This window comes from Chelonoidis abingdonii, chromosome 3 (assembly GCF_003597395.2).
Source record: "Chelonoidis abingdonii isolate Lonesome George chromosome 3, CheloAbing_2.0, whole genome shotgun sequence".
Classification (NCBI taxonomy): domain Eukaryota; kingdom Metazoa; phylum Chordata; order Testudines; family Testudinidae; genus Chelonoidis; species Chelonoidis abingdonii.
In genome coordinates, this window is record NC_133771.1 from 102,628,293 (window position 1) to 102,643,856 (window position 15,564).

The window sequence follows — 15,564 nt, forward strand, 5'->3', positions numbered from 1 at the left end:
AATTAATCATGTTTATTCTTTTGTCAAATGATTTTGGACAGTCGCTGGTTCCGGCTGGCTAATTTTCAGGATTCTGGCCAAGGAAACAAGTGACTAGGTTCTCCCCCTTCCCTGTGTTTGCCATGAAGTTCTACGTGCTAAGTGAGGAAGAAGGCTGTTTTAATTGTTCCCTTTTAGTTGTCTTCTTTCTCCTATAGTCAACAGAACTTTACTTGCAGTTGTTGCTTTCCCCCCTCCCTCCCCTTCTTATTTCAATGTTTAATTGAATTCAGGTCTGTAATCCTATTCCTCCCAGTCCACGTGAAGGACACATTACTGAACATAATTAACAAAAAATCCACCACTTTCTCATCAAAAACCCCAAACCTAATAACTACACATGAAGTTTGCCCACTCTCATGATTTTATGAAGAATCTTATGAGAGTTGATATTTTTCTTAAAGCGCCAGCTCCTGGAATCATGAGACTATGTGATAGTCTCAATTTTAATTTAAAAAAGTGTCTAACCCTCTAGAGGTTGGTTGTAGCAAAGAAAAAGGGAACAGACTTAATTATTTCAAAACGACTCTCACAACTTGTCTGAAGCTTTGCTTTGAGCCTGCTTCAGATCAGGCATGTCCCCTCCATTCAAAGTAATGGACCACTTTGTGACAAGCGTCACATTAATGTGAATGAGCGGATGCTTTTTGACAAGGGTAGTGATTCTCAAAAACTCACTCTATCAGTCAGATTGCAAAAATGACAATATAAAAAAAGACTTCCCTGAAGACCATTTCCTAAATAAGGACTCAGAGCGAATTTAAAATTCCATAGGAAAACCTAATATGAACTTGTCCTTTTGTTTTACTAACTGTGTACTCTCTTCAAAGTTGTTTTCCACTTCTATTTAAAATGAATATTTCAGCTGTTGGAATTAAAAATGATGCAATTACTGGGTGTGGTGAAGATGGATTCAATATCTGTTTTTTGTTTGTGTTGCTGGGAATTGCAGAAATGCAGAAGCCCTTTTGAACAAAGTGAAGAAATTATTTGGAGAGCCCAGAGAGAAAAATGAGGAGCTCAAGAATGAGGTCCGGAACAAGATGGCAGATTACAAAAACAAGGTTGACGATGCTCAAGAACTGCTGAGAGAAGCCAGTAGTAAAATTAGGGAAGCCAATCACTTATCTGCAATCAACCAAAGAAACATGACAGTGATAGAGGTTAGTGCTGATGATCAGATTCCCTTGACTTACCACCATCTTGAGAGTTAGACCAGAATCTGGAACTCTGACCCCTTTGGTTCTCATGATCCTTTTTACAACCAGCAGAATATATATATATGCTTTGAAGAGTCCCTTCAACTATCGGTTTTTGCTCTCTTCATCATTCTGAGATTTATATATATGTATAAACCTATTAATGTTTTCTTATTAGTTCTTCTAAAAGCAAGTAGGACCCTAAGAAATTTCAGGTGGAGAATGCCCTCGATCCCCATAGTGCATGTGGGGTGAAATTCATCCCAGTGCAAAGACCCACAAAAGTCCCTATGCAAAATTTAAACCCTGCGTTAAGGGTTTTAGGAAGACACCAATTACAGTCTTCACCATCCTCTAGTTGCATCTTGTAGCCTTGCACTTTCACCTCCATATCCCACCTCTAGAAAGAAATGAACTGGGTGTGTAGCTGTTAAAGAGTAATAAATCAAAGTATATCTTGAGTAGTTAGTAGCTGTTATAAATGATCTTGGTAGCAGGGGAATCTGCTTCTGATTTACTTTTAATTGCAAAGACTTGAAAAGCACATTAGACTTTTCATTAACAAGCATTTATCCAAGACAGAAAGAGCAGAGTCAAATGTAAATGAAGATAAATGTTTCAAACTCTCATTGCTCTCGATGTGCGTTTGCCTAATATACAGTGATGAGGTTAGAGTTCCAGGACCTGAGTTTTCATCAGAGGTTTGTGCGCTTGATTGATTTACAGAGAGATGCTATACTGTAAAGAAGTTAGAAAATATCAGTTTCTCTACATTTCTTTTCCAGTGAGGTTAGAGCAGGGAAGATGGGTGATTATCTTTTATCTAAGTACTTATGCATTCCCTAGCACCATAGATTATACAAATAAATAATAGTATAATAAAAATAATAATAACAACAATTATCTGAATGCTGTGAAGAGTCCCTTCAGCCAATGGTTTTGCTCTCTTCATCATTCTGAGATGTCCATCTTTTTTGCCTTTCTCTTAATTCGTGGTCATCATAGCACTTTCCTATTTGTCTGAAAGGTGCAATTTCATGGCCTGCTGTCAATCTACTCTGTGATGCTTAATGGCTCTGTACACGTTGTAGCTAGTACTTTGAACTAGAGAGAAAGGAGGTGCCATCCCGCTTGTCCATGTATGCAGTATCCACTAGTTGGAAACATGAATGTCCCAAGGTTGCTTCGCAAACTAATAAAGCAATGGTGTCAAAAAAAACCAAATGGGAAACTTTTATTAAATGTGGGATCAACAATTAAAATCAAAAATGTAAATTAATATGGATACTTCAGGAATCTTCACAACATTCTGGTTTGGATTAATTCACTGTCATGCTTGGACAAGATAACACTATCAAAAGAACTCATTCTACTCTAATACCACAGTCAGACAGTTTTGTGCTGGGGCAATATAAAACTCAGATATTGATTATCTTTGCCATTGAGACATGCTGTATTTTTATTTTTTGCTCTAATATTTCTGAAGGTTTCAGAAATTTCATGTGGGGGGCCCCAGAAAAAAATGCAAGGTGTTGGAATGCCCAGCCACTCCTGCTTAACCTTTGCTTAATTAATTTATTTCATTGTGTGGATTATTCAACCTATAGAAAAGGAAGCAAGCTGTAGAAAGTAGCAGACAAGAGGCCAAAAAAACACTAAACGAGGGGAATGACATCTTGGATGAAGCCAGCCGTCTTGCAAATGAAATCAATTTAGCTGTGGAGGTGAGTGTTTTTGTTTTTATTTTGTTTTTGAGGGTAGGCACATTGAGGCAGCTAAGTGGATAATTAAAGGGACACCTAATTAATCCAACCTTTATCAGTGCTGGAATATTTGAATTGGAAGCACTTGGCTTTCCACTGTTGTGTGTACTGCCTGGTTGTAAAGGATAAATGGGTATATAAACTGATCCAAGTTGACCCAATCTGATTGTATTACACACAAATGCACATATACACATCCCTCACTTTTTACAGACTGTCTTCTTCTGTAAGTGTGGTATTAGGCATCTAGGCTTGAATAAAGGATAGTAGCCTTAGAATAGCAGATGCAAAAAGTCTGTAGGCAGTGCTACCCTTCGCTTTATTGTCTAGATGCACATGTACACAAACAAAAGGAGTGTGAAACACAACAGAGAAAAGAAACATAAGAAATTATTACATAAGGGCCCTGTGGCTGCAGCCCTTGGGCTAGGTAGATCAATGGGACTTGCAAACCTATCTCACTTGAATGCTTTTGAAAAGCCCACCCTAAAATTTATATGGACATGAGTTTGGGAGGATAGTCAGAAGTAGTGATGGAATGAAGGAATTTTTCAGACCATTCCTGCCAATAAAACATTAGAACAAATCATGCCATCATGTATTTTTCATATGCAATATTGCTTACAGAAAAATACCTTCAGAAATATTTGAGAGTTTTAACTTTAACATCGTTATTTTTGTATCAGTTTTAGGCTAGTTTAGCTATAACTTTATTTCTTTCATGCAGTTAGTTCTGATTTGCACCAGTGTAAGCTAGAGTGACCTTTAATGGAGAAAAAGAAAATAAATATATTTTAGAAACCTCTGAATTTCTATTGGGGGGAGGGATAGCTCAGTGGTTTGAGCATTGGCCTGCTAAACCTAGGGTTGTGAGTTCAATTCTTAAAGGGGCCATTTAGGGAACTGGGGTAAAAATCTGGGGATTGGTCCTGCTTTGAGCAGCGGGTTGGACTAGATGACTTCTTGAGGTCCCTTCTAACTCTAATAGTCTAAAATAACTTTGTTACAATGCTATCATTTTACAGTCTGATACTTTAGTAATATACACTCCCATTTCTATCCCTGATAATTTGCAAAATATTGAAATTCAAAACAGTCACTGGTCCAAGAAATGATATTTTCTGTCCTGCACCTCAAACAAGTATAATTTTGGGGAAAATTCCATATTTTGGGGGGCAGGATTAGAAACCCTTTTGAGGTCATTTCTTTGGGGGGAAAGTGGTGGGTATTTCAAAAGTGTAGCCCTTATTGATATGGATTAATAAACAAAAGTGCAGGTCAGTCAGTCAAAGGTACATGATAAACAGAATTTGTCTTATGGCTGGGGAGTTTATCTCAGGGACATCACCACAGCATAGTATAAATATTTCTGCATCCACAATTTAGAAAATATCTCCCTAAGTGTGTGAATGTGTGTGTGTTGTGTATAAAGTGTGTTTTTATCTTTTCTCATCCATCATTTATCTTTTCTCATCCATCATTAAGAAATAGGGAAGAACACCAAGTTCAAGACAGTCAAGTCTTCAATGCAATAGTGGCTTTCAAAATAGCCTAATTGTCCCCATATTTCAACACTGATGTGTTTTTCCTTATTAGTTCACTGAAGTTTTATTAAATGTCCAAGCACATGTGATTACATCTCATAGAGTAACAATATGCGAAGGACTATGATGTTTGCATTCAGCTCTTTAAACACCTTTGTTTCATGGCTTTCAGTATGTAGAAAACTTCGGGGATAAGATACAACCAATCACTGATGAGCTGAAGGATAAAATAGACAATCTCTCCCAAGATATTCAGGATAGGATGCTTCCAGAAAAGGTGTTGCAGGCTGAGAACCATGCAGCCCAACTGAATGAATCATCTGCAATACTGGATGGGTAAGACAGCCATTTCTTGATACTTCTAAAACTCTGATAGCTTAGTGTCTAGAATTCCCTGACAGAAATAGAAGAGGATTACTTTCAGACTTTAACTTCTGTGATTATGAATATACAAGACTCCAATTCTCTATATAGAGCCCAATTAAGAGAGGCTAGATTCATTTCTTTGGGGGACCATCAAAAGTCTGAGTTAGATATGGGGCTTAGGAAGGTATTCTACATGTCTTGGGCAATATCCAAGATAATCAAACCCAAACATTTCTGAAAATGAACCAGTAGATAGAAAGTACTGACACTTTCACAAGAAGTTCTCCTATTTAAAAAAATATGTTTTCAGTCTGATCTCTCCTGTGCCTTGTACCTTGTGTTGTCATTTACACCAGGGCAAAGTGAGTGCAAACTGGTGTAAGATGCTACCCTTCTGATTTAGTGGCATTTTTTACAGTCACTTTTCCATAGTAATAAATGACACCACAACAGGCAAGGAGAAGTCTGTTTATCTTCATATGTTTGAAATTGGCAGCCTTTAAGAGTGTGCATTTGCTGACTCTGGGGTAAAGGAAGCAATTTAAGCATCACTTTCAAAGCAAATTGAGAATACCTAAAACTTGTTCCCAAAAGCTTTGGTAGATTATTGTTTAGAATTCAATTGCTGAGCTCCCTCATGTCATTTGGAAAGAGTCATGCAAACTGATGTGATGTGCAACAGACTGTGGAGAGGAAGGTACACACAAAATACTGTTGGCAAATAAGTTCCTGTGGCCATTACAGCATAGAAGACCAGAACTCATAGCATCTGCTTTAGAAAGTGCAAATTGCTACAACTGAAAGTGAAAAAGTCTTCCAGTAACAGGGAGCTGTTACTCTTTTGGGGCTGGAGGACCTCGAGTTAGCCAACCCTGATTACTAAAGGAGTCATACCTATGTGACAATGGTTGATTCCCCTATGTAGTGCAGCAGATGGCTGCAGTGAGAGGGGATGTGTGTGCAGGAAACAGAATCCTGAGATGCTATAGCTGATTAGCAGCTGCAACCACCAATAATGGCTCTTGCAGAGACATTGAATTGAGCCCCGGTTCTGGGAAAGACTTGGGACCATGTTGAGTTTGTTTGAAGAACTCCGAAGAAGAGGAAAGCAGAGATGGGGTGAGGGGGAGACATAGAGCAACCTCTAGCTATGAGGAGATGCTTGTCATTCCCTGCTGTGCCTCCTTACTTGCTGGTTATCATGGGAGGCAAGGCTTGTACTCTCTCCTCCTTTGATAGATTGCTAACTCAGAAAAAGACACATGTATTAGTGTGTCCAGATGTGGCGCTATTGTGAATAGTTTGCTCTGCATTAGCTATTCCAGTCAATTTCTTCATGTAGACAAGCCCTTCGTCCACCAGAGGGTAAAGAATTCAGGGTATAGAACCAGTCAGAAATTTGACAATTTTTGTTTTCAGTCAAGAACGTGCTAATTAGTCAAACCTGAAACTTTTCACTGAAATGTCCCTCAGATTCAGGATGGACTTTCTGGTGAGAGAGAGTGTGACACCAAACCATCCAAGAATAGCCAGTTGGTTAGGACACTGAGGTGAGATGTGGAAGATCCTGATTCAAGTCCCTGATCTGCCTGGTTCAGAGCACCACCAGGCTATGGAGTCACTCTCTCAATCTCTCAAGCTTGAGCTATTCCACTTTGCATACATAATTAAATCTTCACTGAGTTAGAAAGAGAGAGACTCTGACTCTGTAGTCTGGTGGTTAGGTCCCTCACCTGGGATGTGGGTGAATTGGGTTCATAGCTCTGCTCTAAATCAGGCAGAGCAGGGACTTGAACCTGGGTTACCAACAGTCTAGGCTATTAACCACTAGGCTATTGGCTATTCTGAAGTGGGTTCATCTCTCTTATTTTTTTTGCAAATTTTTTTGAAAGATTTCAGTTTTGTTCCAGGGCAGAACTAAACACATTTCAAACCTAAAAAAAAAGCTTGAGTCTCATACAAATATGTCACTCACTCAGAATATGGTTCGGCTCCACAGAAGGGACTATATAAAAATAGCACTGGGGGCTCCCTGTTTATTGTGTTTCTCCAATTCCATATCAAATTTAATGAATTCACAGATGAAAAAAAAAGCTCTTTTCTACTTGTCAGCCCTTCAAACTTTGGTCACCATTTTGACAGTCAAGCTGAGCTCCTTCATTCTCAAGCATCATAATATCGCTGGTAATAAATATCCTACAAACCATATATTATGCTCTTTGTTACATTTGTGCAACTGCATTGTCTGCAATTCGTGCCCTCATTTATACCTGAAGTTACAGAGATATAAAAGGGGGCATAATTTGATCTACCAGACATTTATTACCAATGTTGATGTATCAGAAGGAAAGAACTCAGCTTTCATTTTCAGAACCCAGAATGAGTTTGCAGGGCTGGCAATGGGGGGAGGGATATTTTCATATGCAAGTTGAGCAAATTTGATATGGAATCAATGAGACACACATCATGGAGTTGCCTGTTGCTATATTTTCATAATAAAGCCCCACTTTGAAAAGGGAAATGATCCCCAGGATCTCAAAGCACTTTCCAAAGTAGCACTGGCCAAAATGTTCAGACCTCGGTAGGTCAAGTTAGGCTTCTAGATAAAAGTGGCCTAAGTGCACATCCAATTCCCATCAACTTCAATGGGATTTGTGTGTCCAAAACATTTCTATAACACCTTCCAGATGAATGTTTCAAAATCCTTTATAAGCAATCATGAATTTAGTCTCACAATGACACTGTAAGGTAAGTAATAGTTCATAGATGGTGTCCTAAACAGATTGTTAAGGGTTAATGTCTCTTTTACCTGTAAAGGCTTACAAGCAGGGAACTGGAACACCTGACCAGAGGACCAATCAGGAGACAAGATACTTTTAAATCTGGGTGGAGGGAAGCATTTGTGTGTGTTCTTTGTCCGTTGTGTGTTCTTCTCTTGGGGGGTCTGAGAGAGACCAGACATTACTACAGGCTCTCTAAGTTTCTGTGCAAATAGTAAGTAAGAACAGGCGGTTTTAGTCTTTTTGATTGTTTTTCTCTATTTGCAAATGTGGATCTGGCTGGTTAACTTTTATATGTGTAGTTGCTGGGAATATTTTGATTTGTATTGGTACTGGGGGAAAAGTTTCTCTCTAGTGTCTGTAAGCTATAGGACCCTGTAATATTTACATCTTGAAGTTACAGAGATAATTCTTTACTTTTTCCTTTCTTTTATTAAAAGATTTCTTTTAAGAGAACCTGATTGATTTTTTCCGCCTTGTTTCCCTGTTAATGCCAGGGATTGGGTTTAAACTCACTCAGGACTGGGTGGGGAGACGGGAGGTGGGGAAGAAGGTGGAATCCTCTCTGTTTCCTTGAATTTTGTTTGCCCGTTTGGTGGAAGGGAAGGACATGGCTTCCTCTCTGTGATTGTGATTTAAAGCAATTTGGATCAGTAGTCCCTCAGGGTAGCCCAAGGAGGGAAAGTCTGGGAGCGGGAAAGGGAGGGGGAATGGTTTATTTCTGCCTTGTTTTAAGAACCCAAGGGATTTGGGTTCTTGGGGTCCTCAGGGAAGGTTGGGGAGATCAGAGTGTCCCAAAACACTATATTTTTGGGTGGTGGCAGTGCTATCAGATCTAAGCTGGTAATTAAGCTTAGAGGATTCATGCTAGTATCTCATTTTCTGAACTCTAAGGTTCAGATCTGGGAAGGAATACTATGACAGATGGAGAGACAGAGGATATGTCTAGGCTGCAATCATTGGGTGTGATTGTGGCAGGAACAGACATCCCTGAGTTAGCTTTAATCTAGCTAGCTCAGGTCCCAGAGCAGTGAAATTGCTTCAGCATTGGCTGTACAAATCTGCCCAGAACCCTGCTGCTGCTGCTTCATGGATCTGGGACCTAAGCTATAGAGTAAAGCCTATCTCAAGTATATTTACTCAAGCTGCAATCACACCAGTGATTGCAGTCTTAGATATCCCTTGAAGAATGAAGAGGAAGAGCGATTTGCTCAAGGTATAGCGCTCAGAACACGGACCTTTTGATCCCCTGTAGCTTGCTATAACACAGCCTCCCATCTTTGGCCATTTTTGTTTTTTCAAAGCTGCTACATGGATAAAATCACATCTTTTAAAGTGTATATTTTTAAAATTCCCACAGTAACTTACAGCTTTGGAACAAGCAATTTATCTCGCTGCCCATATCTTTTGCAGATAACTAGCAGGTCCAATTCTAAAGACTTGTGAGTAGAAGCTCTTAGCAGCTATTTCCATGCCAGTGTACAGTATCTCTGGGGAACAAGTCACACAATTACCTCAGATAAAGTATCTGATTTGATACTTGCAAAATTACCAGTTTTGTATTCAATGGAGTCATATCTGAAAAGTAATCTTTAAAAATTGAAGCTTTTAAGTGGTCTTATGTGTGAGATCAAGAGAGAGAGGAATTATACAGTCTTGTGTAGGGATGTCCTGTCACCTTATGTCAGGATAAAGCTATTTACCTCAGACGCCTAAACACTAGACAGTTGTACTTTCTATTAGCTATCTGTGGTATTTATATGGACCTCATTACCGTAGTATCTATATGCCTCACAATCTTTTCAATATATTTAACCTCAGAACTTGGCTAACCTCACAGGGGTGTTGTATAGCAATATTGCTAAAACACGGAGAGACTAACAGTGATTCTACACTTAGCGCTGAAAGTGTACTTTGTGACCCCAGGAGACATACCTATACTAGCTCTGAGCAAGCTAACATGCTAAAAATAGCAGTATAGGTGCAGGAGAAGCTAGCCACCTCGAGTACGTCCTCAGGCAGCTAGCTGCTGCATGCTGCTGCAGCTACATGGCTATTTTTAGTGAGCTAGCATGGGTACATCTTCTCAAGATGGAAATAACATCTCAAGCTCGAAGTGTAACTGTACCATGACTTGCCCAAGATCACCCAGGAAGTCTGTGGTGGAGCAGGAAATTGAATGTGGGTTTCCTGAGTCATAGTCTAATGCCCTAACCACTGGACCATTCATCCTTTCAACGTGAAATATCTCCTTAACCCACGGTATACAAAACTGTTGTTTCTCCATGTGACGTTATGAAAATAAAATTTGACATCCCCCCTTAAACACTTAGCACCCACACTCTGGAAACCTCAATTATGGTATTGTGCACTAGAGCCAATCATTAGAAATCTGGGTTGTTTGGCTCAAAGTGCCAGTGCATTTTGCTTTGTTGAACTACAACTGCAGTTTTTAATGGTGTGCTCTACCTTTTCTACCCTAACAGAATCCTTGCTGAAGCTAAAAACCTCTCATTCAATGCCACTGTAGCTTTCAAGGCATATAGCAATATCAAGGACTATATTGATGAAGCAGAGAGAATCGCCAGGGAGGCCAAGGCCCGTGCAAATGAAGCTATGCAACTGGTAAGAAAATTGAAAGATGTCTGTTGCAAGGGAAACTCAGACTGCTTCTATATCCCAGGCCCCCTGCACTCCCTTCATTCAAACCTCCATGCTCTACCATCCTACTGCTCTATCTGTACCCTCTCCTGCTGCAAGAGCTCCCAGTTCTGAGACTATATCTCCACATACTCCTAGTCTATGTCCCTCCTGATCCCATTTTCTCCTCTGTGCCCCCTATCCTATCCTTTTCTGGACTACTTCCCCTTTGTTTTTATTCCTCTCTCATACCCTTCTGCCCATGACTCCCCTCACCCCCCATCCCTGACTCAAGCCAGCAGCTGCTGCAACAAAGCCTCAAGACGGGAGCAAGTCAGAAGAAATCTTTATCTTGGCAATCCCCCACAATAGCTCCTTACAAATATTTAAGGGCATTTCACCACAACAAGGCCATTGAAACAAAACAGAACTGGAGATGGTGGGGTCAGTCCATTCTGCAGATGTGATGAGCCAGACAAACTTAGGAAAACTTTTGGGGGAAGGAATGGCAGAATGATTTTTAAACACTGGAAGCAAAAAACTGCATTTCCAAACTGTACCAAGCTTCACAGAAAAGCTTCATCCCCAAGATTAGCTACAACAAGTAAAATTTCAGGGGTTTGGTTCTTTGGGAGGGTCAGGGCAACTAGAGGGATTTTAAAGGGGTATTATAATGAGAAGCTAGCTCTTAAACTTCAACTATGCAGGAACTACCTCTGCTCTACAACAAACTCAGCAGAGGCAAAAAGCCAGGGATATTTTGTATTGGGAGTAATGGAGGAGTTAAAAGCTTATTGATGGAGGCAAATATGTGACCAACTGACCTGTGCCTCAGGGACACACAGGCTGAAAATACCCCTGCAGATTACAGAAAACAGTGAAACTGGAAAGTCCCTATACCAGATAAAGAAATTGCACTGATACAAATAGCTAGCAGAAACAATACAAATCCCTGTGGATTCAGAGTTACAAGTCTAGAAATAAAGATAATGGAACCAGTCCATATTCATGAATAAGATAATAAGGTCTGGATTTTAAATCGGTGGTGGTCACATTTTTAGCAACTTCAAATATTCACTTACTGTTCAAGTAGCACTAATTACTGAATTTATCTCTTGATGGGAAAACGGTGCCTCACATATTGATATGTGCTGGTGATCTATAAACATTGTTCCTTCTATCAGAATTACCAATTTTAACACAAAGGCAAATAAAGAGTAGTGGGTTTGTTTTCAGAATTAAAAAAAGAAAAAAAATCTAATAATAATAATAATATAATAATAATGATAAATAATAATAAATAATAATAATAATCTCTATCTTTTGGTCCTTTGATGCCTCAGAGACAGTGAGAGAGGCAGATATTATGATGGCTGAACGGGAAAGGAGATGCAATAGTCAGGAAACAAAGCAGGTGATTGCTATATGGCTACAAAAGGGCATATGTCAGAGAGGCAATGAACCAGCTGATTATACTATAGAGAGAAAAAGGATAGATAATTTGAAATGGAATGAAGAAAGGATGTGGATAGTGTGATATAAATAGAGACAAATGTTTAGGAAGTAAGGAGACCAAGGCATGATTAAGGCAGCATTTTTAAGGGCGTTCATTCTTATGGACTCAAAAGGTATAGCCTTATTTGTTATATGCAAGTTGTGTAGAATAGGGATCTAATTGATAGAAAAATAGGAATGTGGAGGAAACTACTGCCCTTTTTCAAGTAATGAGTTTAGGGAAGTTCTTCTTGCTACGTATTTGCCATTCCTACCCTACATAACATATAATAAAATACCTACTTCTGTAACACACAGATTCTTAAATAGAAGTGTGATGTGTGGCCATTTTAGGGTTTTATTTATGTTAATGGAAAGGATGCTTTCTTTTAAAATGAAGTTGACAGTATTAAAAGCTAGAACTAAAGAGACTAAGAAGCATTGCTGTAGCAGGAAGCCTGATTGATGACTAGAAAATATAATCCATATTTAAAAATATGACAGAAGAATTCCTCTCTTTTTTTATGATAGATTCATTCTTCCTTTTAAAAGCAAAATAAATTAATCACTGATGCAGCTCCTCCAGTATTCAAGCAGCTTACCACTGCCCATTGCTTAGCCTGGGTAGTGATGGTGATCGGGTTGTCTAACTGAAAAGTTAAATAATGATAAAGTGATTTTTTTAGTTTTAAAGTGACGCTTCAAGAGATATTTTTAATGTGATCATATTTTTTTAAAAGTGCAGGTGTGGTGTACTAAGCAAGATCAAGGCACTAGGGCTTGCTCTATACTACAGAATTAGGTTGACATAAGGCAAGTTGTGTCAATCTAATTATGCCAGTTGCTCCCACTGACGCAAGTGCCATACTACACTGACATCCTAACTCCAGCTCCTCAAGAGGCGTAGGGCTTATGTTGGTGTAGTTAGGCGATGCAGTGTACAGGGCCGGCTCCAGGCACCAGCTAAAAAAGCAGGTGCTTGGGGCAGCCAATATGAAGGGGCAGCACTCCAGCCACTATTGGGGCAGCACTTTCGGGTCTTCGGCGGTAATTCGGCAGCGGGTCCTTCGGTCCCAGAGGGACCGAAGGACCCACTGCCGAAGTGTAGAGCAGCGTGATTGCACAGCCACAGCTTTTTTTCTTTTTGCCACTTGGGGCGGCAGAAAACCTGGAGCCGGCCCTGGCAATATAGTAGACACTGCATTACTTACATTGGCTGGTGACTGTCATTCTGGTCAATTTCAGAGCTCCAGCCATGACAAGAAAGCTTGGGGCCCGTGGTGGCCTCCAGGTAGAGCCTGGCTGCCATCACAGCTCCTTGCTCCCAACCACGCTGCTGCCTGTGCTCCCCGCTCCTGCTGGCAGCCGTGCTGCACCTGGGCTCGCTGCTCCCAACTGTGCCGCTGCCCGGACTCCTGGCTCCTCGATCAGGGAGCCGAGAAGTCTGGGTGGCTGCCCCTGCTCCCAGCAGGGAGGCAAAAAGCCCAGGGGGCAGTTGGGCTCCCAGTAGGGAGCCATGGGGAGCTAAGAGCTCTGGCTCTCAGTGCCCCCACTGCCCCTCTTCAGCTAGTGGAAGTGCTGTGGTGAGGATGCACACCACCGACAGAAGGAGGGTAGTGTGGACATGGTTCAACAGTGCTTTTCTTTTTCTATCATCCATTTTTTAGCATGTGAACTGATACAGGAAATCTAAACACCGTATCAATCCATATGTCTAAACACACAGTATCACCTGCTATTAAAACATGAAGGAGTTCACCATTACACATTTGCTTACACACATAAACACTCACGTTACACACAGTAAGATATTGGTAATGTCTGTGCTTTTCGTTACGTCAACATCTTATGAGCCACAAATCACCAAAATGCACACTTTGTATAAGATGCTTTGATTAGTTGACTCTTTTTGAATAGCATATTTTCTTTTAAATTGTTTTCAATCTGTACATCTCTATTTATCTCTGAAAAGGTCTTTGTAAATATTATCTTTATGCTGTATGTAGTGCAATCAGGATTGCTGGCACAAATATTGGCCTGGCCCTAATTACTCAGCCGCTTATTCAACCCACATCTTGTTTTTGCATTGCAAATGCAGCCTTTCCAATTCATTGTATCTAATATAAACTGCTTTAATACCCAGTCAAGCAAGCCCAGCAAATTGTTAATAATAATAAAAATGATCATTAAATCTGAAGTTCCATGCTCACAGAGTGATCATTCCCTAGCTTCTGAAGCTCAAAAGGAAAAAGAACATAAAAACATAATCTGATTTGACAGGTGTATCTGCTGCCAAATCTGGCCCAACATGCCTCCTTCAGGAGCAATTCTCTTATTGCATTGGAGATCAAGTAATGATTCCTCCTGGATACTCTTTTTAAGGGATTATGGGTATCATTTTTTACTATATGTGCAATGGATTACATTAGCTGTTACTCTGTTTAAAATAGATATATAAAACCCAGATCTGCAGTTTTTATGGGTATGTTGAAATCAGCTGTTCCGTGTGCATGGTGACTGCAGATCTTGGGTCTGTGAAGACCTAAGTGAGCTTGGAAGTGTGGAATACTATTGCACAATAATGCAGTCACCTGGATTTTGTTTCAAGAGAGCACTTAAGCACATGCTTTAGTCAGTCCCTATTCAGGAAAGCACTTAAATATGTGTTTTATTCCTATATGATAACAAGGAGCCTGAAGTGGGTAGCTGTGTGTATATAGAATATAGCACCATAAGAAGTAAAATGCTCCCTTACAGAGAACCACGCTGTGAGGGTGTATTGAGTTTCCAAAGAATCCAGGGCTTCTGACAAGATTTTTATATGAGCAGGCAAATGTATGGGCTCTAATGTACAACAGAGAAGTGGGAGAAATCTGCGAGTGTTCAAAAATATGACCTGTGGGCTTTATGGGAATATAAATATTAAATAATAACACTGTCATTTAATTGGCATGTAGTTAATTTTTAAGTCCATGTATCTGCCCTGGAAAATGAAAAGTGGTTATTTCTTAAATACGTACTAGTTACAAGGCTATGACCCCTGACTAATATAAAATGTTATCTGGCTGTCAGGAGTATTCTCAAAGAAATGCAGTCTGTATTATGGAGTGACCAGAGTTCATTCTCTCAAAGTGAACAGTAAATGATTCAGATTCTAGAGTATTTCCTAGCAAGTTAAAATACTAATTTAATTTAGAAAAACAGTTTTTCCTATCAGTCAACCTTTGAACTATAGGTGCAGCTTTGTGTGTTTCTCAAAAAATGAGATTTTTAAATAGTATTTAGTAGTTAAGAATTTCAGATTTAACTACACCTTACCTTTTTGTCCCTCTCCAAAGCCTATTTTCATTCATTTCACCTTGACTGACTTGGTTGATTCAGGAAATACAATTGCTATGAGAACATCTCTGTGGTCTATATTAGAGTCTGTGTTGTGAGATCTAGTCTATTTATTAAATATTTTATAGCTGTTGTTAGGGAGAAGTACTGAACTGTATTATATTATTGTGTCCATAGTTGCAGGAAGAAATCCAGACTGAAAAAATATGTTTACAAAGATTTGAAAAAAATCTGTTCCCAGATTCTATTCTGCTAATTGATTCTATTTCCCTATGTTAAGTTCTCCTCACACCTTCTATGGGTCATCTCAATTATCACTTCAAAGGGTTTTTTTCTCCTGCTGATGATAGCTCATCTCAATTGATTGGACTCTTCCTGTCGGTATGCATACTTTCACTTT

At 39.6% G+C, this 15,564-nt stretch overlaps 1 protein-coding gene across 4 annotated transcripts in view; it reads left to right on the top strand.

Moving 5' to 3' along the window:
* LAMA2 (laminin subunit alpha 2) overlaps positions 1-15,564 on the top strand; it is a 490,975-nt gene that overhangs the window by 394,953 nt on the left and 80,458 nt on the right. For all 4 annotated transcript variants that reach the window (XM_075063935.1, XM_075063936.1, XM_075063937.1 and 1 more), the window contains 4 exons: positions 992-1,202; positions 2,846-2,962; positions 4,718-4,881; positions 10,178-10,316. In XM_075063935.1, the coding sequence (XP_074920036.1) occupies positions 992-1,202; positions 2,846-2,962; positions 4,718-4,881; positions 10,178-10,316 (631 nt within the window). The remainder of the gene's footprint in view (positions 1-991; positions 1,203-2,845; positions 2,963-4,717; positions 4,882-10,177; positions 10,317-15,564) is intronic.